The sequence below is a fragment of the Mobula birostris genome, chromosome 27 (assembly GCF_030028105.1).
Source record: "Mobula birostris isolate sMobBir1 chromosome 27, sMobBir1.hap1, whole genome shotgun sequence".
Classification (NCBI taxonomy): Eukaryota; Metazoa; Chordata; class Chondrichthyes; order Myliobatiformes; family Myliobatidae; genus Mobula; species Mobula birostris.
The window spans coordinates 6,247,528-6,271,362 of record NC_092396.1 but is presented as its reverse complement, the minus strand read 5'-3'; the positions used below and the strand labels follow the sequence as shown (position 1 = coordinate 6,271,362).

The following is a 23,835-nucleotide window of genomic DNA, read 5'->3' as shown; positions in this document are numbered from 1 at the left end:
TTCATTTTCTATAATTTATCTATTTCCTTTCACAGAAGGCATCCAGCTCTTCCCATGAGGGACGCATGTCAGAATCCCAGCTTGTTGGCCCCACACACTTACGACCTTCATTTGAGCCGCCACCAACAACGATTGCAGCCGTTCCTCCTTACATTGGGCCGGACACTCCAGCACTAAGGACTCTCAGTGAATATGCAAGGCCACACGTCATGTCTCCAACCAACCGCAACCACCCATTCTTCGTCCCACTGAATGCATCAGATCCAATCCTGGCTTACCACATGCCCAGCCTCTACAGCGCCGACCACGGGATGAGGGAGAGAGAACTCCGCGAGAGAGAGATTCGAGAGAGGGAGATTCGTGAACGGGAATTCCGAGAACGGATGAAACCAGGCTTTGAGGTCAAGCCACCTGAACTGGAAGGCCTTCATCCAACGGCTAATCCTATGGATCCATTTGCTAGGCATGGCGGATTAACAATTCAGCCAGCAACAGGAGCACACCCATTCCCCCCTTTCCACCATGGATTGAATCCACTAGAGAGAGAGAGACTCGCCCTTGCAGGCCCCCAGCTGCGGCCTGAGATGTCCTACGCTGATAGACTGGCTGCGGAAAGAATACACGCAGAACGCATGGCATCACTTGCAAATGACCCACTTACGAGACTACAGATGTTCAATGTGACGCCACATCACCATCAGCATTCACACATACATTCACACTTACACCTACATCAACAAGATCCACTACATCAAGGTGAGTGGATTAGATTCGCATTATTAATAACTAAGGCAATGTTTAGCCATATGCCAACCTGCCTTGTGTTTATCTAAGTGCTAAAGCGTGCAGAATGTGAAAATGATTTTTGCTGAGTGATTGCACCTAGGATGTGTTTGATCCCACAGCTTCAGTACCATGGCTTTATGACATTACTCACAAATTCAGGGCTCATTGTGGAGCTAGTGAAAGGTCTTGGCCTGAAACATCAACTGTTTATTTCCCTCCATAGATGCTGCCTGACTTACTGAGTTCCTCCAGCATTTCGTGTGTGTTCCACATTCTTATTGTTGGGTTGTGGTAAAATTTTTGCTTTGGTAGTTAAAAACTATGCTGGCATCTTTTATGTAATCAAAACCGGAAAACTTTCCACAAACGAGCTCAATAAGGCATTGTAAAAGGATACAATTAGCGGTTTCTTGCTCGTTCCTTCATTATTTTTAAGTAGTTATTTGACCCATTTTAAAAAATTAAAACTGCTCAAACTGTACAGAGACATCAGTAAATAATGGCCACACCCATTTCCCAACTCTTAGTTACCTGGTTTAAAATAACTAAAAATCTAAAAGAGTAAAAAGTAGAATCACACCATTCATTACTTTTAGTACAGTACATTAATTGACTTCCTAGTTTTTTGCTTTTAGAAGAAGCTGAAATATGCCAACTATTGACAGTGCATCTAAAACAATAAAAAGATTACAGTTGAAGAGTGTTTGTTAACTCATTGTTGGAACCTTCTGATTAGAGACCTGGGAACACAGGTGGGATTGGATCACAATGAGAATCAGGTTTATTATCACTGATGTATGTCATGAAATATGTTGTTTTGCACAGCAGTACAGTGCAATACATAAAATAATAAATCACAGTAAGAAATATATTTTAAAAACATAAACATAGGTAGTGCAAAAATGGTGAGATTATGTTCATGGGTTCATTGTCCATTCAGAAATTTGATAGCAGACAGGAAGAAGCTGTTCCTAAGCTGTTGAGTGTGTGTCTGCAGGCTCATATACCTCCACTTTGAGGACAGTAATGAGAAGAGGGTATGTCCTAGGTGTTGGTGGTCATTAATGATGGATGCGGACTTTTTGAGGCATTAGCTTTTGAGGGTGTGCTTGATGGTGGGGAGGCTGGTGCCCATGATGGGGCTGGCTGAGCCTGCAACCCTCTGTAGCTTGTTCCCGTCATGTGCAGTGGTCCCTCCATACCAGACAGCCATATAGCCTTGTTGAATCTGCGGTCAGTTTAAGAGATTACATAATTTTGCTGTACTGAATTTGTTGATTAAAGTTTCCTGATTTTCCACATTTGTTTAGCCAGTTCTGACAATTAAGAGTAGGGATTGAACCCTAGTCTTCTGAACAGAATGGTCTACTACAGAACATACCTTTCACTAGTGCTTTTCAATTTCACTGATATTAAATTCTTAAGACATCAGCCGTATCAAGGCAAGAATTTGTACATATGGATGTCACCAGCAGTAAAAACAACAGTGAAATAACATTTCTAAAATTACATCAGAATGAGGTTTAAAAGACTTCTTTCATTCATAGAACATGGAACTCTAGAGCACTTACAGACCTTTTGGCCCACAATATTGTTTCAACCTTTTAATTATGCTGAGATCACTAACCCTTCCCTCCTACATAGCCCTTCATTTTTCTATCATCTGTGTGCCTATCTAAGATTCTTAAATGCCCCGAATGTATCTTCCTCTACCACCACCCAAGGCAGGGTATTCCATATAGTCACCACTCTGTGTAGAGAATTTAAGTCTGACATTTCCTGCAATCTCCTAAAATTATGCCTGCTTGAATTAGCCATTTCCACCCTGCGAAAAATCTCTGTCTAGCCACTCTGTCTATGCCTCTCAGTGCCTTGTACATTTCTATCAAGTCATTTCTCATTCTCCTTCACTCCAGAGAAGAACACTAGCTCGCTCAACCTTTCCTCATAAGTGCCCTCTAGTCCAGGCAGCATCCTGCTAAATCTCTCTAAAACTTCCACATCCTTCCTATAATGAGGCAACTTAATCATTATGATATTCATTATGTAATGGTGCATCATTGAATGATGTGATTAAGGTTGTATAACTAACCCTTCATTAGTGTTCGTCATGGCTAATCAATTTCAGTGCAAATGCAAGAGTTCACTTTCATCAATGTTTTGATAATCTTCACAATTTGAACAAATGAATATAATAAATTATTTGTTTTTCCTAATTAAAATACGTGATGATAAGTTTACTGTACAGATGAAGGGCAATTATTCTTGAATATTATAAATACAATGGAGAGCTAGTTTTCAATTAGGGAGAGAAGTATGCATTTTGAGACAGCAGTATTAATTTTCAGAAAATGTGGAGATATAAAATGCTAATATTTGGAATAGTAAAATATTTTCTGGCAGAGTTAATTCCAATGTTTTCAGTGAGCATTATCAGTGGTCAAAGTTATTAGTTAGCATGCTTTATGAGCTGAAACACACAGTACTTTGTTTCCCAGGCAACTTGCGTTAGCCACCATATAGCATTGAATTTAACTAAAATTGTGTTTAAAACAAAAACCTGAGCTGCAGTATTTGGTTATACTTTTTTTTAAGTGCGTAAGTACATGGTTAGTATAATTAGGATGAGGAATAAAACTGCTCATTCCTCAGAAGATGCTTGTCTGTGTGTTGAGAGTTCACATTCTCGATTCCCACTTAGGGAAATTGCTTAGCTAACAGTTGTGGAACGTGGGAGGGAATCTCAAGAAGGCACACTCAACACTGTGAGATAAGTGTCTTCGTACATTAGAAAATCAGAGATTTTTTTCCCCCACCATTAATGAATGATGCTCAACTGTTTAGGCTGATGAAATGAAAGGCGAATTTATAGAGTGCAGAAATGTAAGTTAGGCTAACACGTGGGTAAAACTGGGCGTTATTAGTGGGGAAAAAAATCCAAACTGAGCAAGGCAAAGATGATTGCTGTAGATTTTTTGATCTTAATACTGGATAGCTAATGGAGAAATGTGAGCCATTTCCTCTCAGTTACTCACAATCTTGATCCGAGTATTTTCAAAGCTGATTTCTCAGTTTGTCTGTAATAATCTGTTATTTATTTATATAATCTGTTTTCTATCTCATTAAAAAGTTCTTTGGTGATTATTCACAATTGAGCTAATTGACCACAATGCCAAACAACGAATTGTAAACCAATATACTTGTCCAGTTTTACTATACTCTGGGCCTGACATCAGCATTTGAGACCATAAGACATAGGAGCAGAATTATGCCATTTGGCTTGTTGAGTCTGCTCTGCTATTACATCACAGCTGATTTATTTTTCCTCTCAGCCCCATTCTCCTGCCTTCTCCCCCATAACCTTTGACATTCTTACTAATCAAGTACTTGTCAATCTCTGTTTTTAATGTCTTGGCCTCCACCGTCTGTGGCAGTGAATTCCTCAGATTCACCATCCTGTGGCTAAAGAAGTTCCTTGTCATCTCTGCTGTAGAGGGACGGCCCTCTATTTTGGGGCTTTGCCCTCTGTTCCTAGACTCTCCCACTATAGGAAACAACCTCTCCACATCCACGTGAACTAGGCCTTTAAATATTCAATAGGTTTCAATTTTAATTGGTTAGTTGTGCATTTCTCAGGCTATCTATTGAGGTAGATCATGCAAGTAGTGGGATATTTATCAGTATATCTAAATGCATATTAGATATAGCAATGAAAGATTTCAAATGAATATTTTGTAGAGTCAATGTATATGTTACATTTTTATTTTGATTTGCCTTTATGATTTTGGGAGGGGAGATTTGAAAATGAGATTTTCAATAGTGGGTACCTTCTGCCATTATGTAAAAATGTACTATTTGCATTTGTAGATATTGTCTATTAACTCTAAAGCTGTCCAGATCATGCATGCACTATCCTGGTCACCTATCACTCTTGTGCTTGCACATCTACACTGGCTTCCAATTAGGTAATGCCTTGATTTTAAGATCTACTGCATTTTCAAAGTCTTGATGACCTAGCTCCTCCAACTGTATAACACTCTAAGCTACCAGTGCTCCTGGTCTCAGAACATCTCCAGTTTAAATCTCTCCATCTGGTGGTGGGGCAGAGATAGGTCTTTACCAAAGAAGGTGTAAGGCACTTCTTCCCTTTGCTAGCCCACAGGTTACCAAGGGGCAAGGTAACATCTGCTTAGCCCTCTTGCCCCCCCCCCCCCCAATCACGGTCACGTGAATCTATGGGAGTAGGTGGTGGATGGTCATATGAGCAGCTGGTGCCTATCACAAGTGCTGGTTATGCGACCACCGACACCAGATAGACGATTGCTGAAGAGTTATTGATAACCATTTCTGTAGAAAAGTTTGCCAAGAACAATCATGGTCATGGAAAGACAATGGTTGCCCATTTCACATGACACGGCACATGATGAATGAATCTTTGGTAGCCATGACTTAGCTATCAAATCCCTAAACTGTAAAATTCCCTCTCTAAAACTGTTTGGGTCTCTTCCCTCCCTTTTCTTCATTAAGGTGTTCCTGAAAGCCATTCTCCAGGACGAAGTGTTTAATCACCTGCATGCCTATCTCACATGTAGCTATGTATCGATATTATTTCCTCAACACTCCTGTTAGGCACAGGATGTTCGGCTGCCTCAGAGATGTTATCTTATTGGAAGCTGTTGTAATGAGTCACGATTCATATTTGAACAAATGCATTTTTTAAAAGCACAATAAGTCTTCCTAAAAAAGAAAAACCAAGTGTTTAATTTGTGATTAAGAAACCTGTTGTTTATCAATTCTTAACTAATGCTCTAATATTTGTTTAATATATTTTGGGTGTGCATGGACTACAACAAATAGGCAGTAAATATATTTTAGCTGCAGAGTGGCCTGGCTCTTCTTTGGCTTTTTCCATTCCTCTGTAATTAAATCAATTGATTCCAATTTCCTGATTGCCAGGGGTCCAGGTTCCTTCAAATGAGTTGGCAATGGATTTAACTCTAATGCAGATACAAGCAAGCAGTCAACCAATGGACTGCCTTGTCCTCAAACAAGGTCAGGCAAATGGCTTGATTTGGCACTCCCACATCAGAATTGTTCTCACAGATCAAACAAAGTGTTTGAAGTGCAGAGGGGTTTTATTTTGCAATCTGTTAAGTTAATGCAAAGTGCTTTTTTTTCCCCTTCTAATGTTAACAGTTGCTCAGTTTTTATTTCCACATTTTCCAAAGAACAATGTAAAACCACGAACTGAGGCTGAAAAAAAATGTGTAGTATTTATATTACTGGAACAACAGACTGGTCCAGGAAGATCAAAGTTGCACTGAAACTCAATCAACAATACAAGAGATAGGAATATTTGCAATAGAAGATTGAAAAAAGGGATTATTTTTCACACAAGGTTTCTGCCATCTTGTGAATCAACTGCTGGAGCCTTCCTGAAAATGTAGGAATAAATATGTCTTTTGTATAAAGATAATGCATAAAACTAAACTTTTCCATGTAGTGTTAATGATGTATTTACATGATGCTCCATCTGTCACAAAAGGAAATGCAAAGTTGTGTAGTTTTAACATATATAGAGGGATGTTTGGGACCAGCAAAGGTAAGAGCACTGAGTGTTAGGTTCTCGGAAGTAAAAAATAATCCTTCTGGGAACTGGGAACTTGATGGTCATGACATCTTTGCTTAATCAAGGTTCAACTTTATTTGGCTGTACATTTACACGGATTAGGAGCTTGCTGTGGTGTGTTAGCGCAACATGCAACAGTAAACAACATCCAATGCTTATTTGTTTATTTAGAGATACAACACAGAACAGGCCCTTCCGGCCCAACAAGCCTTTCCTCCCAGCAACCCACCTTTTTAACTTTAGCCTAAGCACAGGACAATTTACAATGACCACTTAACCAACTAACTGGTAAGTCTTTGGACTGTGGGAGGAAACCAGAGCACCTGGAAGAAACCCAAAAGGTCACAGGAAGATCATACAAACTCCCTACAGGTGGTGCTGGAATTGAACTCTGAACTCTGACACCCCAAACTGTAATAGCGTCATGCTAACCCACTTTATTCTTCATGAAATATAAGAATTGTAAAGTATAAAGAATAAAGTATAAAAATAAGTTAGAGGTTGAAGTCTGGTATCTCAAACATTGTAAGAAGACCCATCAAATTTGGAGAATGAGTGCAGAAGAGATGTACCAGAGTATTTCCAGGGATTAAGGGCTTTAGGTTCAAATTCAGATTCATTTACTTATCACATGTACATCGAAGCATACAGTGTTTACTGTATGTTACATACATACGTTAACAACCAGCACACACAAGAATGTGTTGGGGAATGCCCACAAGTGTCACCACACATTCCATTGCCAACGTAGCAAAGCCACAATACTCAGCAGAACAACGCAGAACACAACAAGCAATAGAACAGGAACTGCAAAACAAGCCCCTTTCCTCCCCCCACCAACATACACACAGTCTTCCAACCCCAAGCCCCCATTCTCCAGTCACCAGCCATCAGGCTTACGATCGACCTTTAGACTTTGATCTTTGGTATTGACCTTGAACTGGTGATGGGAGCTGGACAGGAGAAGTTGAGGTTATCTCCTTGGGTCTCAAACAGTATAGGGAGAGTTGAATCAAAGAAGCTGCATCCATTGGTAGAGCCCACAAACACCACCTCATTATTTGTCTATTGCACTATTTACTGCTTCTTGTAATAATTTTTAACATATTGCACTGCATTGCTGCCACAAAACAACATATCTGTAGCTAGGGTGCCTGAGACTTTTGCTCAGTACTGTATTTGTCAACATGGAGTAAGAAGTGAGTTTGTAAATCTGACAGGAGCAAAGAATGTTGGGAATGGTGAGGGTTGAGCACCGCGGGAGTGGTGTGGGACGGGTGGCAAAGAAGGAATGATGGGGGCTGAGGTGACACAGATGCAGACACATCCAGCCCTGAGACACCAAGCAAGGTCAATTGATTCCAAACAATTGGTTTATTGATCATTACAGAATGTCTCTCTGGTGCTTCCCGCTCCTTCCCCTTTTCCCAGCCATGATTCCCCTCTCCCCGCCTCATTCCTACTCTCAGTCCACAATGGAGACCCATATCAGAATCACGTTTATCATCACTCACATATGGTATGAAATTTGTGTTTGTTTTTGTTGCAGCAGTACAGTGCAATACATAAAATTACCCTTGCTAAGTATATTTGCCTGAGACTTTTGCACAGAGTTGTATGTTAGTGATAACAAACCTGATTCTGTTTCTGAAGCTCGCAAGGCAGGACACAAAGAAGAAAGATGTGTGGAGAAAGCAACAGAAGTGAGAAGAGGGAAAATCCTTGATGTAGCAAGTGGTTAGGGATAGAATGCGTGGCCATGATAGCAAAGGAGCCTCCATCGATTATCACAGTCACTGCACTGCACTGTAAATGTTGTTAACTATTTTTAATAATGCTGTTTACATTATAAAGACGTACTGGTACTTATACACATTTTATTCCATATCTGTACTCTAACCTTATATCTTTTACTTTATAAATGTTGAATGTAGTTTTTGTTGCATTTCATGCTCTGACCAACACACCACAGCAAGTTCCAAGTTCATGTAAATGTATATGGCAAATAGTCAATCAGTTGCAACATAAGGAAAAGAACGAATTTGCATGTCCGTGGGGGAGGACATTGGGATAGATGAGCTAGTTTGCCCTTGAACCTTGACGGACTCAAAGGGCAAAATGACCTTCATCTGTTGTATAACCATTCTGTGGGATTTTGCTCATGGATAAATGCAGAATCAGTTCAGCGTATCGATCTTCATCAGCCCTTGGAGTTTATTTTTCACCCACAGTCCAACCTGACTGACAAAATAACATCTTGTTCTCCTACAAATGGGCATTTGGCCAGACAATGCATTGTGGAGATTAGTCTCTTGACCTAGTGTAAATAAAAATCATCCTGATTAAGGCTCTTGGCCCAAAATGTTGGTTCCTCCATAGCTGCTTTCTGGCCTGTTGAATTCTTCCAGCATATCGATCTCCATCAGCCCTTGGAGTTTATTTTTCACCCACAGTCCAACCTGACTGACAAAAAAACATATCTTGTTCTCCTACAAATGGGCATTTGGCCAGACAATGCATTGTGGAGATTAGTCTCTTGACCTAGTGTAAATAAAAATCATCCTGATTAAGGCTCTTGGCCCAAAATGTTGGTTCCTCCATAGCTGCTTTCTGGCCTGTTGAATTCTTTCAGCATTTTGTGTGTGTCGCTCTGGATTCCCAGCATCTGCAGAATCTCGCTGCTCCTCGATAAATGAGTTCACTGCACTCATGCTTCCCCTGACTTTATTTATGGATTTGTTAAAATTAAGATGGTGTAAACCTTCAATTTTCATGTTTCAGGTTCACCATTTGCATCCTGTACAGTTTCTCACAGAATCTTTCACAGCTAAATTTGCTTCTTACAGGGAACAAACTGTTAATTGCAAGTCTTTTCAGTTTTACTCACGGATGCACAATTTGTCATTAGTCCAAAAATAGTTCCAAGACAAAAGCATATAGAACTAGAACATAAAACGTTACAGCACAGTGCAAGCCCTTTGGCCACGATGTTATGCCAAGGTTTTAAGCCATACTATAAGTTTTTTAAAAAGTCAAAAGTAAGTTTATTATCAAAGTACATATATGTCACCATATACTAACCTGAGATTCATTTTCTGTGGACATTCACAGTAAACACAAAGAAACAAGATAAAATTATGAAAAACCAAACAAAGACAGACAAACAACCAATGTATGAAAGACAACAAATTGTGCAAATGCATAAAGAAAAACAAAATCATATTAATAAATTAACAAGTAATAAATAATATTGAGAGCATGTGTTTAAAAAAAGAGTCCGTAAGTTTTGGAATCAGTTTAGTGTTCAAGAATATTGTACTTTAAAATTCCTTTATATAACAGTAAAAATCTGTACAAAATCTTGGAGAATATTTAGTGAATATATTTACTTCAATGTGTGACCAGTACTAACTTAAAAGGCATGCAAGCACGTTTTTACACAGAGAGTCATAATCAGCACTACAGCACAGTACAGGCCCTTCAGCCCACCATGTTGTGCTGACCTTTTAACCTACTCTTAAGATCACTCTAACCCTCCCCTCCTTCATAGCCCTTCATGTTTCTTTCATCAAGTTTCTGAGCTAACCCTAATGTATCTGCTTCTACCACCGCCCCTGTCAGGGTGTTCAACCACTTACTGTGTAAAAAAAGCTACCTCTGACATCTCCCCTGTACTTCCTCCAATCACCTTTAAATTATGTTCCTTTGCATTAGCTATTTCCACCCTGGGAAAGAGTCTCTGGTTTTCTACTCCGTCTATGCCTCATATAATGTCTCTTGGAAAAGTTTCATATTTTAAAGTTTTAACTTTTTATGAGGTAATTCCAGCAACCAAATGTGTGCCTTTTTTTTTGAATAGCCGTTCATTCATTCTACTGGGGTTTGTTTAAACAAAGAACAAACTCAAATTTCTGTAATGTTTTCATATCTTGGTGCTTCACGCAGTTGTGTAAGGTACTATTGAAGTATTTTTGACGTGGAATTACAAGTAGTGTGGGAAGTGAAGCAGGTAATTTATCCACAGCAAGCTCCCACAACAGCAGTGCCATGAGGATTAAAGATTAACTTTATTAACTTTATTAACCACACGTACATCTAAACATTAATACATTACAGAGAAGTGCATTGTTTGCACCAACAACCAACATAATCAAGGATGTGGAGGGGCAATCTGCAAGTGTTGCCACTCTTCCAGCACCAGTGTAGCATGCCCGCAACTTACCCTAATTTTAGAATTTCTGTCTTTGGAATGTCGGAGGAAACTGGAGCACCCAGAGGAAACCCATGAGGAGAACCTACAAACTACTTGCAGACAGTGGCAGGAATTGAACACGGGTCACTGTTGCTGTAAAGTGTTGCTCTGACTGCTATACTTCCATGTCATTCTATTAGTTAACAGATTTCAGTTTCTGTGAGTGATAATGCATTCAGTTCTTGGTCAGATACAACTAGAATTAGAGGAGAGGCAAAAATTGGGTTAGGTTTATCTACAGATTCTTCAGGACCCTTGGGGTACAGTAAAAAAAATAACCTTGATGAAAAGCAGTGACATTACCACAGGCAGCCAGAATTGGGTTGATTGGATAATTCCCCTGTCAATCAAATCTTTAGACCACCCTGCCATAAGTGACTGAGGTTAATTTTATGCACTATTTTCCCCTTTTTGCAATCTTCTTAGTAAAACACTTTACTCTATGTTTGTTTATTATGCTCCTAAGTCAGATTGTCCACTGAATAAATTAACTGTTTGCTGTACAGTAAATCCTTTGCTCCCATCCTATCTGCAGCTGTTATTACCTTTGCCAAAAGATAATTTGATAAAAGTGTGATCACTTGCATTGTTCATACCTAAGACCTAATGTAGAAGTTTGATCTGAATAATATCATTACTCTACAACCTTGGCACCAAATGAAAGAACAATATTTTAGTTTATTCATGACCTTCAAGTGCCTTGAAGAGCCTTACAGTCTGTTTGTAACCTAGGCAACACAGCAACCAGTTTGTACACTGTAAATTCCAGTAAGATCATTGAAAAAATCTGTAGTCCACATGTTACAGTAAGGTAGCGGTTAGTGCGACGCTATTACAGCTCAAGCCATCACAGTTTGGAGTTCAGTACCAGCGCGGCCTCTGAGGAGTTTGTACATTCTCCCCATGACCTTGTGGGTTTCCTCTGGGTGCTCCAGTTTCCTCCCACAGTCCAAAGACATATCAGTTAGCAGATTAATTTGTCATTATAAACTGTCCTGTGATTGAGCTAGTGTTAAATCGGAGCTGCTGGGGCAGCACAGCTCGAAGGGCTGGAAGGGTCTACGCCGTGCTGTATCGCTAAACTAAATAAATAAATAAACAGGTGGGCTGCTGGGCGGTGCGGCTCGTTGGGCCAAAAGGGCCTATTCTGTATATAAGGAGGTCAGTGAGACAGCTATCATCTTACTGCCCTGGTCCCCATCTTAAAATACCAAGTTCTCATGAGAAAAATGCAGCTTGTATCCAGAAACAATGCCTTGAATTGACCTATACATAAGACAAATCCTAATTACATGAATTCTACATGGTAACCTTGCTTCCAGAAAATTACAAATCTAATGTTAGCTTCTTCAGAAAACTTTCAAATCGTAACCACGCACAGCTTTTTCAGGGAGGGAGCGGAATGTGTCAGCAGGGGCCCCACGGTAGCCTAACGCCATTACAGTGCTAGCAATCCAGGTTCAATTCCCCCCCGATGTTTGTATGTTCTCCCCATGGCTGCATGGGGCTCCTCTCACATCCCTAAGATGTACAGGTTAGTAGGTTAATTGGACAAGAAAGACCAGTTATTGTGCTCTATCTCAAAATTAAATAAATAATTTGAGTGAGAAACAAAATATTTAATGATAGCATTGGCAAGATTTTGAAAATCTGTAATATATCATCACCCACCAAAGATCTTACTAATGTCCTGAAGACTGGAGGAACTCAGTGGGTCAGGTAGCACCTATAGAGGGGTCCTGATGAAGGGTCTCAGCACAAAACATCGACTGATTATTCCCCTCCATAAATGCTGCCTGACCAGCTGAGTTCCTCCAACATTTTGTGTGAGTTCCTCAGGAAATTAGCCTGGGTGTGTTTGAATCCTAGGTTCCACCCACGCCACGAAGCTTAATAAAGTAAAACAGCATAGGAACAGGCCCTCAGCTAAGCTAGTCCCATTTTCCCTCTTTCAGTCTGTACGTTTTAAACCTTTCCTATCTATATACCTGCCCAATTGTCTTTGAAATATTGTTATTGTATCTGCCTCAACCACTTCCTCTGGCAGTGAAGAAGTTGCCTCTCAGGTACCTTTTAAATCTTCCTCCTCTCACATTAAACCTGTGCTGTTTAGTTTTTGGTTCCCTTTCCTTGCAATAAGTTAAGAGTCACGAAGATAAAGATTAGCTTTATTTGTCATATGTGGATTGAAGCATACAGTAAAATGCACCATTTGCATCAGCAAGGACTTTGCTGGAGCAGTCCATATGTGTCGCCACGCTCCTGTGCAAACATAACATGCCTACAACTCACTAACCCTAACCCATGTGTCTTTGAAACGTGAGAGGAAACCAGAAAACTAGAGTACCTGAAGAAGACCCATGCAGTCACAGAGTGAACAAACAATCTCTTTACAGACAGCGGTGGGAATCAAACATGACCTTTCAGCTGGTACTAAAATAGCGTTTCAATAAAACCACTATGCTACCATGAAAATTACATGATCAGGAGTAAACTATGCAGTCATTCATGTCCATTCCATCATTCCATTTACTAATGAATATACAATTGGAAGGCTGTGTAGGAGGGAAGGGTTAGATTGATCTTAGAACCAACCAAGACTTCCATAAACATAAGGCTGACACCTTTCTATGGACTTAGGAGAAACCGAATTGTTGCTGTGGTATTTCAGAATCAGAATCAGGTTTTTTATCCCTGGCATGTGTCATGAAATTTGTTAACTTAGTAGCAGCAGTACAATACAACGCAATACATGATAATATAGAAATGAAAAATAACTAAGTAGATCAATTACAGTAAGTATGTGTATTAAATAGATTAAAATAGTGCAAAACAATTTATATGTGTGTGTGTGTGTGGTAGTGTTCCTGGGTTCAATGTCCATTCAGAAATCGGATGGCAGAGGAGAAGAAGCTGTTCCTGTATCGCTGAGTGTGTGCCTTCAGACTCTGTACCTCCTTAGCGGTAACAATGAGAAGAGGCCATGTCCTGAGTAATGGGCACAGACTTTCTGAGGCACAGCTCCTTGAAGATGCCTTGGATACTACAGGGCATAGTAGTAAGCTGATGGAGTTGACTAATTTTTGACGACCACCCGTGGTTGAGTTTAAGTTTCTGAATAGAGCAGCTGGGACTTAAGGACATGAGGTACAGGGAAGGTTTGAGTAGGTTAGGACTTTATTTCCAGGAACATTGGAGAGGAGATTTAACAGAGGTATATAAAATTATGAGGCATATACATCAGACAAATGCAAGCAGGCTTGCTTTTTCCACTGGGGTTGGGTGGAACTACAACCAGAGGTCATGGGTTAAGGATGAAAGGTGAAATGTTTAAGGAGAACCTGAGTGGCAACTCAGAGGGTGTTGAGAGTGGAAAGAACTGCCATCGGAAGTGGTGGTTGCAAATTCACTTTCAGCATTTAAGAGAAGTTTGGATAGCTACATGGATGGGAGAGGTATGGAGGGCTGTGGTCTAGGTACAGGTCAAGGCAGAGTAATAGCTCGGCGTGGATTAGATTCAAAGGGCCTGATTCTGGATGACTCAGACTATTACAAGTCCAAAAAGGTGCAAGAACATGGTCAAGAGTTCAAACAGGAGACTTGAGCTTGCTTCAGAAGACAGCATTAATATGGATGTAGAAGGTGGTATCCTTGGTGATAGATAGAATCTTGCAGGATGTCATACCTGGTTCAAAGCTCAAAGTTTATTTATTATCAAAGTGTGTATATGTCATCATAAAAAATTGCAACTTGTAAAAAGAAATTATGAAACTCCACGTCATCCGTGTCTAAAACATCTCAATCCTTACACCTTATAACCTGGAGTTCCTTATGAGATTGTGGTTCTCTTTTCAGTACAAGTTCAAAAGTTCAATGAGGTGAGTTAAGATATCCACACTCACCCTACGAGACAGGTGAAAGAGATGGTATTTTATTACAGAATGCATCCAGAGTCTCAGTTGTTGATTTCCAACCCACTGTATTGATTTAAAAGATGAAAGTGGTTCGATTTGTGGCTGTCACATTCTTTTGCAGTGCACCTTCAACATGATCTGTTGTTTTCTCTCAACTAGGTTCAGGAGGTGTCCATCCATTAGTGGATCCTCTAGCAGCTGGACCACACTTGGCTCGTTTTCCTTATCCTCCAGGTGCAATCCCAAACCCACTGTTAACTCAGGGTCCACATGAACACGAGATGCTCAGGCATCACCCTGTCTTTGGTAAGAGCGTTCACACCATCTGTCCTCTAAGGTCATTACATTATGATGTACGGTACATGTAGTACTGTGTGTATGTGTATATATCCCTGATATACTATGCGTCATGCTGTACACACACATAGACAGTTGCAAGAATAAGTTTATAAACCCTTTGCAGTTACCAGGTTTTCTGCATTAATTACTCATAAAATGTCTGATCTTCATCCAAGTCACAATAATAAACAAACACAATCTGCTTGAACTAATAACATACAAACAATTGCACTACTTCTCATCAATACTGAGTATACCATTTAGGCAATCACAGTATCACAGTCTAGGTTCAAAAAAGTACATGAATTCTGGGGTAATACCATCTACAAAAACTATTTGGAGTCGGGTGTTCCAATCAGTGAATGCTGAAGGAGGTGAAAAAGAACCCAAGGGTAACAGCAAAAGACCTGCAAAAATCTCTAGAACTAGCCAAACTCTCTGTTCATGTATCCACTATAAGAAAAAGATTGAACAAGAATGTTGTTCATGGAGGGACACCACAGAGGAAACCACTACTTTCCAAAATAAAAACATTGCTTCATGTCTCAAGTTTGCAAAAGACTACCTGGATGTTCTACAGGTGAGATAAAAATTGAATTTTTTGGCAGAAATGCACACTGCTATGTTTGGAGGGAAAAGGGCACTGCACACCAACACCAAAACCTCATCCCAGCCGTGAAGCATGGTGGCAGGAGCGTCATGGTTTGGGGCTGCTTTGCTGCCTCAGGGCCTGGACAGCTTGCAATTGTTGAGGGAGCAATTAATTCAAAATTGTATCAAGACATTTTACAGGAGAATATCAAGGTGGTGGTCTGTCACCTGAAGCTTATCAGAAGTTGGACAATGCAACAAGGCAATGACCCAAAACGCAAGAGTAAGTCAACAACAGAATGGATTAAAAAGAATAAAATTCAGGTTTTGCAATGGCTAAGTCACAAGTCCAGACCATAACCCAATTGAGCTGCTGTTCATGCAAGGTATCCCAGAAATATTGATGAACTGAAGTAGTGTTTTATGGGAGAATGGTCTAAAGTTCCTCCTCACTATTGTCCAAGTCTGATCAACAGCTGCAAGAAGCATTTGGTGGAGGTTATTGCTGTTAAAAGAGGTTCTACCATTTATTAAATACAAAGGTTAGTATACTTTTCCAACCTAGATTGTGAATGATTAAACAATGTGTCAATAAACACATGAAAAGTACAATTGTTTGTGTGTTATTAGTTTAGGCAGATTGTGTTTCAGCAGTCCTGCCGAAGGGTTTCGGCCCAGAACATCGACAGTACTTTTTTCCATAGATGCTGCTTGGCCTGCTGAATTCCTCCAGCATTTTGTGAGTGTTGCTTGGATTTGCATCTGCAGATTTTCTCTTGTTTGAGATTGTGTTTGTCTATTACTGTGACTTAGATGAAGATCAAAACACATTTTATGAGTAATTAATGCAGAAAACCAGGTAACTGCAAAAGGTTCATAAACCTTTTCTTGTCCCTCTCTCTCACTCTCTCTCCATATTTTTCTGGGAGGTATATAATGCCTACAAAAAATATTCGCTTCCATTTTGGAAATGTTCATGTTTTATTGTTTTACAACGTCGAATCACAGTGAATTTAATTTGGCTTTTTTGACATTGATCAACAGAAAAAGAGTCTTGTGTCAAAGTGAAAACAGATCTCTAAATTAATTACAAATATAAAACACAAAATAATTGATTGCATAAGCATTCACCCTTTTTAATGTGACATACCAAATCATCACTGGTTTTAGAAATCACATAATTAGTTAAATGGAGATTTGTTTTCAGAGACCTATATGCGGTCAAGGTATTTCAATTGATTGTAATTAAAATACACCTGTATCTGGAAGGTCCAACTGCTGGTGAGTCAGTATCCTGGCAAAAACTACACCACGAAGACAAAAGAATACTCCACCCAACTCTGTGAAATGGTTATTGAAAAGCACAAGTTAAGAGATGGATGCAAGAAAATTTCCAAGTCACTGAATATCACTTGGAGTACAGTTAAGTCAATCATCAAGAAATGGAAAGAATATGGCACAGCTGTAAATCTGCATCGAGCAGGCTGTCCTCAAAAACTGAATGACCGTAAAGAAGGGAACTAGTGAGAGAGGCCACCAAGAGACTTATAACAACTGTGGAGGAGTTGCAAGCTTCATTGCTGAGATGGCAAAGACTGCACATACAACAATTGTTGCCCGGGTGCTTCACCAGTCGGAGCTTTATAGGAGAGTGGCAAAGAGAAAGCCACTGTTGAAAAAAACTCTCATGAAATCTCAGCTAGAGTTTGTCAGAAGCCATGTGGGAGACACTGAAGTCTGCTGGAAGAAGGTTCTATAGTCTGATGAAACCAAAATTAAGCTTCTTGCTCATCAGACTAAATGCTGTGTTTGGCTAAAGCCAAACACTGCTCATCATCAAAAACACACCATCCCTACCGTGAAGCATGGTGGTGGCTGCATCACGCTGTGGAGATGCTTCACTGCAGCTGGTCCTGGAAGGCCCGTGAAGGTAGAAGGAAAAATGAATGCAGCAAAATACAGGGAAATCCTGGAGGAAAACCTGATGCAGTCTGCAAGAACTGCAACTTGGGAGAAGATTTGTTTTCTGGCAAGACAATGATCCCAAGCATAAAGCCAAAGCTACACAGGAATAGCTTAAAAACAACAAAGTTAATGTCCTGAAGTGGCCCAGTCAGAGTCCAGATCTCAATCGTCAATTGAGAATTTGTGACTGGACTTGAAAAGGGCTGTTCACTCACGATCCCTATGCAATCTGACAAAGCTTGAGCAGTTTTGTAAAGAGGAATGTGGAAAAATTGCATAGTCCAGATGTGCAAAGCTGATAGAGACCTACCCACACAGACTCAAGGCTGTAATTGCTGCCAAAGGTGCATCTACTAAATACTGACATGAAAGGGGTGAGTATTATGCAATCAATTATTTTGTGTTGTATATTTGTAATTAATTTAGATCACTTTGTGGAGATCTGTTGTCACTTTGACACAAAAGAGTTTTTCTGTTGATCAGCATCAAAAAAGCGAAATTAAATCCACTGTGATTCAGTGCTGTGAAATAATAAAACCTGAAAACTTCTAGATGTTGGGGGGGTGAATATGATTTATAGGAAATGTAGGTGTGAGGAGGACTGATCATGCTTTAGTTATAAACAGTATCTTTCACTGTGGTTTAGTAGATATTTGTATTTTGTACATACATAAATTAAAAATAATTTGTATGTGAATAGTGGTTAACATAATGCTATTAAAGCACCAGTGTCCTGGGTTGATGCTCACCATTTTCTGTACGGGGTTTCTATGTTCTTCCGGTTTCTGTCCACATTCCAAGGATGTACAGGTTATTGTTAGTAAGTTGTTGGCATACTACGTTGGCGCTGGATGCGTGGTGACACTTGCAGGTCCCCAGCACATCCTCCTGCTGTGTCATGCATTGATACAAACGATCCATTTCACTGTATGTATCAATGTACATGTGACAAATAAAGCTAATCTTTGTCTTAACGTAAGGTGGCAAATTGTCCCTTTTTATTTAACTGTATTTGGCGCATAGTATTTCAAAGTCTGTCAGAGGAAGTCAAAGATGAACTATCTGACGAAAGCTGTCCATTGCTTGTTGGTTTCAGGTGGACCATACCGAGACCTGCCCAGTGCTCTCCCAGCTCCTATGTCAGCAGCGCACCAACTACAGGCAATGCACGCCCAGTCAGCAGAACTACAGAGACTGGCTATGGAACAGCAGTGGCTGCACGGTCATCACCACATGCACGGAGGTCCCCTCCCTGGGCAGGAGGACTATTACAGGTAGGAACCTCTGTCCAGCTCCCACATCTGCCCTTAAGTCAAATGCAACAGACTCAAAGATTGTGTTGTCCTTCAACAGAAGTGTACACCTACTGAATATTGAAAGGTCTGGATAGAGTGGATGTGCAGGGGATGTTTCCAATTTTGAGAAGATTAGTATATAAAAGCAAGGATACAATGCTAGGGCTTTACGTGTTTGGGTAAGAGGGTGTGCTTGGACGCAGCAGTTTCAAGTACTGCAGGTCAATCCCATTATTGGTGAAGAAACTGAAGGAGCTGGACTTTGTACAGATTGCGCCGTTGCCTGCATTGGAGAAGCAGTGGACAAGGCAGTGTGCAAACTAACAAGTGATCGTCTTAGTCACTTTACTTGTGATTGCAAGACCCTGTTGGACATCATTAACATGGAATACTGCAAGTCTGATTCACAAGTTTATTGGCGGATGTCAGGGGAACTGCCATGTCGCTTGTTTACAGTTGCCCAGGGGAGAGGTGGTGTGGCGCACTGTCCAAGCCGGAGATGGTGCTGGTCTCAATGTTCGCTTGGCAGAAGCCAACCTGTACTGTGATTGACTGCAGACTACTGCAACATTCTTGGACTCAGAGACTGGGACTGTATTTTTCGTGTGACTGTACTTTACTGCTATCTTATGTGTTTGCTGTCTTGTATGCCTTGTGCTGTGTATGACTATTGGTACCGTGTTTTGTACCTTGGCCCCCAAGTAACGCTGTTTCGTTTGGCTATATTCATGTGTATGATTGAATGACAATTGAACTTGAACTTAGTCAGACCACATTTGGAGTATTGTGAACAGTTGAGTAGTTTTGGGCCCCATATCTAAGAAAGGATGTGCTAGCATTGGTGAAGGTCCAGAGGAGATAATGAGAATGATGCTCAGGAATGAAAGGGATAACATTTGAGGAGCATTTGATGGCTTTTGGGCCAGTATTCGTTGTTTAGAAGAATGAGAGGGTTCCCACTTGAATATCGAAAGGCCTAGATAGAGAGGACATTGAGGGGACATGTGCAGTCGTGTCTAGGACCGAGGGCACATCCTCAGAAAATGAGGATGTCCCTTTAGAAACAGAGATGAAGGGGAATTTTCTTTAGCCAGAGGGTGGTGAACCTATGGAAGTCATTGGCACAGACAACTGTGAGTATACTTAAAGCGAAGATTGACAGGTTCTTAATCCGTAAGGGTTTTAAGTGTTATGGGGTGAGGGTGGGATGGGGGAGGCAGGAGAATGAGATTGAAAAAGAAGATAAATCAGCCAGGATGGAATGGTGGAGCAACCCCAGTGGGCCAGAGGACTAATTCTGCTCCTATCTCTTATGGTCTTATGTGCATCATTTTTTGAATCTGATTCCTGGTGACTGGCCATGCAGTATTAAGTGATCGTTCTCAGCAGCTCATTGGAAAGGCAGAACTCATTTTTGGGTGTTGCATTGCTTTAATATGCTTCATGTCTGCATCCACAGCTCTCAGAGTAAATCTGTTTCTACTCCTCTCAATCATTAATGTTGAACACTTTATCTCTTATTTCATTGTACCTGAGATCTAGACTCTCCAAACAGAGGCAACAGCACCCACCATGTAAATCACTGTCATACCTTCACACTCCACTAGTATAGGCCAACCTTATTCATTCACATTCAGAACCTTTTATATGGAGCACTGCTGCAAGAAAGCAGCAACGACCTCCATCATCCCAGCCATGCCCTCTTCTGGCTACTCCCATCAGTCAAGTTGTACAGATGACTCAGGTCAGAACACCACCTTCAGCGTGTTATTACCCTACACCCATCAGTCAGCAGTCTCCTGAACCAGCATGAATAACTTCACTCACCTCAATTCTGAACTGATTCTATGCCCTACAGTCTACGTGGTGCTAAGACCTACAGACTCATTTTCAAGGACTCTTTACAACTCATGTTTTTGGGTAGTAAAGGTGTTGACATGTCGCCACACAAGAACTGACATTTGAATCCTAGTGTGTGCTGGTTTTAGTCTGGGTGTCCAAGTGATTGTGTTCTTTATCTTACTGTTCTTTACTGCGCTGCATTGGATCTGTTTTCCTTAACACTTGGGTACTGGAAATAACATTAAACAATCCTGAATTTTGAATAAAGTGCCTGCTATCCAACTTAGGAGTTTATCTAGAACATTATAAAACATTAGAAGGCAGTGAGTTAGGACAGTGAAAGAAAGCATTTTCGTCAAAATGTTGTTGAATTTAGTTTTAATTGTTTTAATTTTTTGAGTATTTTTGAAGCCCAGATAAACATTGTATCTCGTAATGTTTTTTTGAAGCATGTTATTTTCAAAAGCACATCTGTCTCTTTTGCAGTCGTCTGAAAAAAGAAAGTGACAAGCCACTTTAAGCCCTGAATCTCACGGAGGCTCGCTCACGAGGCCAAGGATCACTCAACCAGTACTTTGGAAGGAACTATGACATCCTGGAAGAAAGAAAAAAAGGAGATTACATCCAAAGCTTTTATCCTCCCCAACTAAAGGATTGTATGATTTTAATTTCTGATATTCCTTTCTGGAGGAAGAATCATACAATGCTGGCTGTGGATCTTTGCACAAAGCGCTATTCTGTAATGTGATGGTGGGAAATGCACATTGAACAGTATGTCTGACTGTTCTTGTATTGGTACCAGACCAGGTTTCAATTGGATACTGCACAATACAACCTAACACACAAAAAGGATTAAACAAAGTTCTCGTAGAAATACTATAATACATTTTATGGTTCCTTAAATAATATGTAGGATATCTTTAAAGAGAAAAATCTGTGGCATGGCTTCTGAATTTGTAAATAAAGAAAAAGAACCTTGTACGTAAAGGGTTAGTTGTGGATTTCTAATTGGACAGCAGACTGCAAAGCTAAGTGTTTGAAACAGCGTTCACTTCCTTTGGTTAAAGGAGAAGTTAGCTGGATGGTAACGTTGACTCTGAAATGGAGTGGGTTTTTATTATCGTGTGTCTGGTAGCAGCGGCATGCATCAAAAGGTTGCAGGGATTGTGGTCCAGACAATGTCAACATAGATTTTAAAATATAATAATGCAAGCCTGCATAAATAGTATTTTACCATCGCCAGGTTTGGACATCCCATGCTGGTCAACAGTGCAGACTATTACTAGACTTACCGCTTGCCAACAGCATAAAAAATTTGTAAGCTTTCCATTCTGATCATTAAAAACATTTTCAGTATCTGAAATATTTAAGAGATGGTTGAATCTTTTAATTCCATTTTATAGTTATAATTCAATGATTTAATATTTTGAAAATAAACTAATTATAAGGAACAAATAAGCTACTTTTATATTTGATGCGTTTAATTTCACATCTTTGTTAAATATTAAGATAATGCATATGCCTGTAACATCATTACCAATTTTTACTTTTTGCTTGCCAACTTATTTTTGCTATATGAGGATGATATCGTGGCTACTGACATGTCTCAATTTGTTTTCACAAAATGGATTGTGAAGTTTGCGGAAACTGATAAGGACCAAACATATAAGCTAAACAATTATTGTTAATAGCCCTTCATTTAACAGTGAGCCACTGACAAGCATTTGAGCAGCACAGTCCCCTTGAACTGTGGAATTCAGTTGTACACATTTGTACATTTCTGACTTAATGGTTACGAGGAAGTAATCTTCTGTATTTAACAAGGAATTGGAATAAGGGTATGTGCTTGTGATTACTGAAGCCTGATGGAAAAAATATCCTTTTATTTCTGGGATAAAGGTTCTAAGAATGACTAAAAGATAATAGTCAAAAGCATTCAGTTTTGAAATTTATTTTATATTAAATATTATAGTAGCTGTTTTAATTTTGGGCTGTTAATTACTTTGTGGAAATTTATACCCATTTTTGATTAAAAGTAGCAGAGAATTGTCATAGTTAACCATTGCACACCAGTGTCTGGTGCCAGTGGTTGAGGTATCTGAGATGCCGGCGGTTATGTCAATAAAGTAGCATTAATTTTAGAGCAGGGTGCTGCTTGTTTTGCTTCTGTCAATCACGTCTGTGTATCTTTTTAAAAAAATAACCTGACAATATCATTCTTAAAAGTTACTGCAAGTTCATGCTTTTATGTTTTATTGATGAAACCGTTACGTTGCGTCGGAAGCTGAACGCAGAGAGTCTGGCTGATGTCTGCACTGGGTGACTGGTTTCCTGATGGTGCGTATCTGTCTTTCCCCTTGATTTTATCAAGGACTGTATATTTGCCATTTGTAGACTGTTATGTGGTGTTCACTGTCATAGGACTGTGTTTAAAAGGAAGAACTACATGATGTGCCGACAGCTCGGATAGTGACACAAAGTTTTTTTTTATTTTGCTTTTGTGTTTTCAGAAGTAAAATGTTTAATGTTGTCAATGGTCCAGCTTCTTATTTCACAGCAGCATTAACAGAATGTAAATTCTGATGCTAAATTTATATATATCTTGAAGCTTAATGTATATAATAGTAGTTTGCCATGGGATAACACAATGTAAACAAACTGTAGAAGCAAAGATTGTGAGTTCTGTGTTTTCTCCATTTGAGTATTTTGTAATTTTTGAAATATTTGTGACTTAAATAAACCAACAGAGCTGCAATAATCTTGTTTCTCCTTGATTTCAATGCAGAACGCCAGGCATTGACCTCATTATTTTGCCTGTTAATCCACTGGTTTACTTAGAATCAAGTTAAATTATTGCCCCCCAAAATACTTTTGTCAGATACATTCACTTATCACATATATGTCAAAGCATACAGTGAGATGTGTTGTTTGTGTTAACCAACACAACCTAGGGATATGGGGCAAGTGTGGCCACACATTCCAGTGCCAATGTACCATATCCACAATGTTCAGCAGAACAGCACAAGCAACAATGACAACAACAAAACAATCTTTTCCCACCCTTTCCTTTCCCATCCACACACTCAGTGCATTGTAGGTGAATCTAATGAAGGATGGGGTGTCAAACTCTCCTATGCGGTCTGGCACTTCATTAGCAAGTAACATGTTCTGTCGTGTGCCTGAATATTGTCCAGGTCTTGCTGCAGGGAGACAGGGATTAAT

At 39.8% G+C, this 23,835-nt stretch overlaps 1 protein-coding gene across 8 annotated transcripts in view; it reads left to right on the top strand.

The window, feature by feature from the left end:
• rerea (arginine-glutamic acid dipeptide (RE) repeats a) overlaps positions 1–23,361 on the top strand; it is a 655,730-nt gene extending 632,369 nt beyond the window's left edge. For all 8 annotated transcript variants that reach the window (XM_072245215.1, XM_072245214.1, XM_072245212.1 and 5 more), the window contains 4 exons: positions 36–756; positions 14,741–14,887; positions 18,573–18,750; positions 21,100–23,361. In XM_072245215.1, the coding sequence (XP_072101316.1) occupies positions 36–756; positions 14,741–14,887; positions 18,573–18,750; positions 21,100–21,133 (1,080 nt within the window). In that variant the 3' untranslated portion in view covers positions 21,134–23,361. The remainder of the gene's footprint in view (positions 1–35; positions 757–14,740; positions 14,888–18,572; positions 18,751–21,099) is intronic.
• Positions 23,362–23,835: the final 474 nt, after the last annotated feature.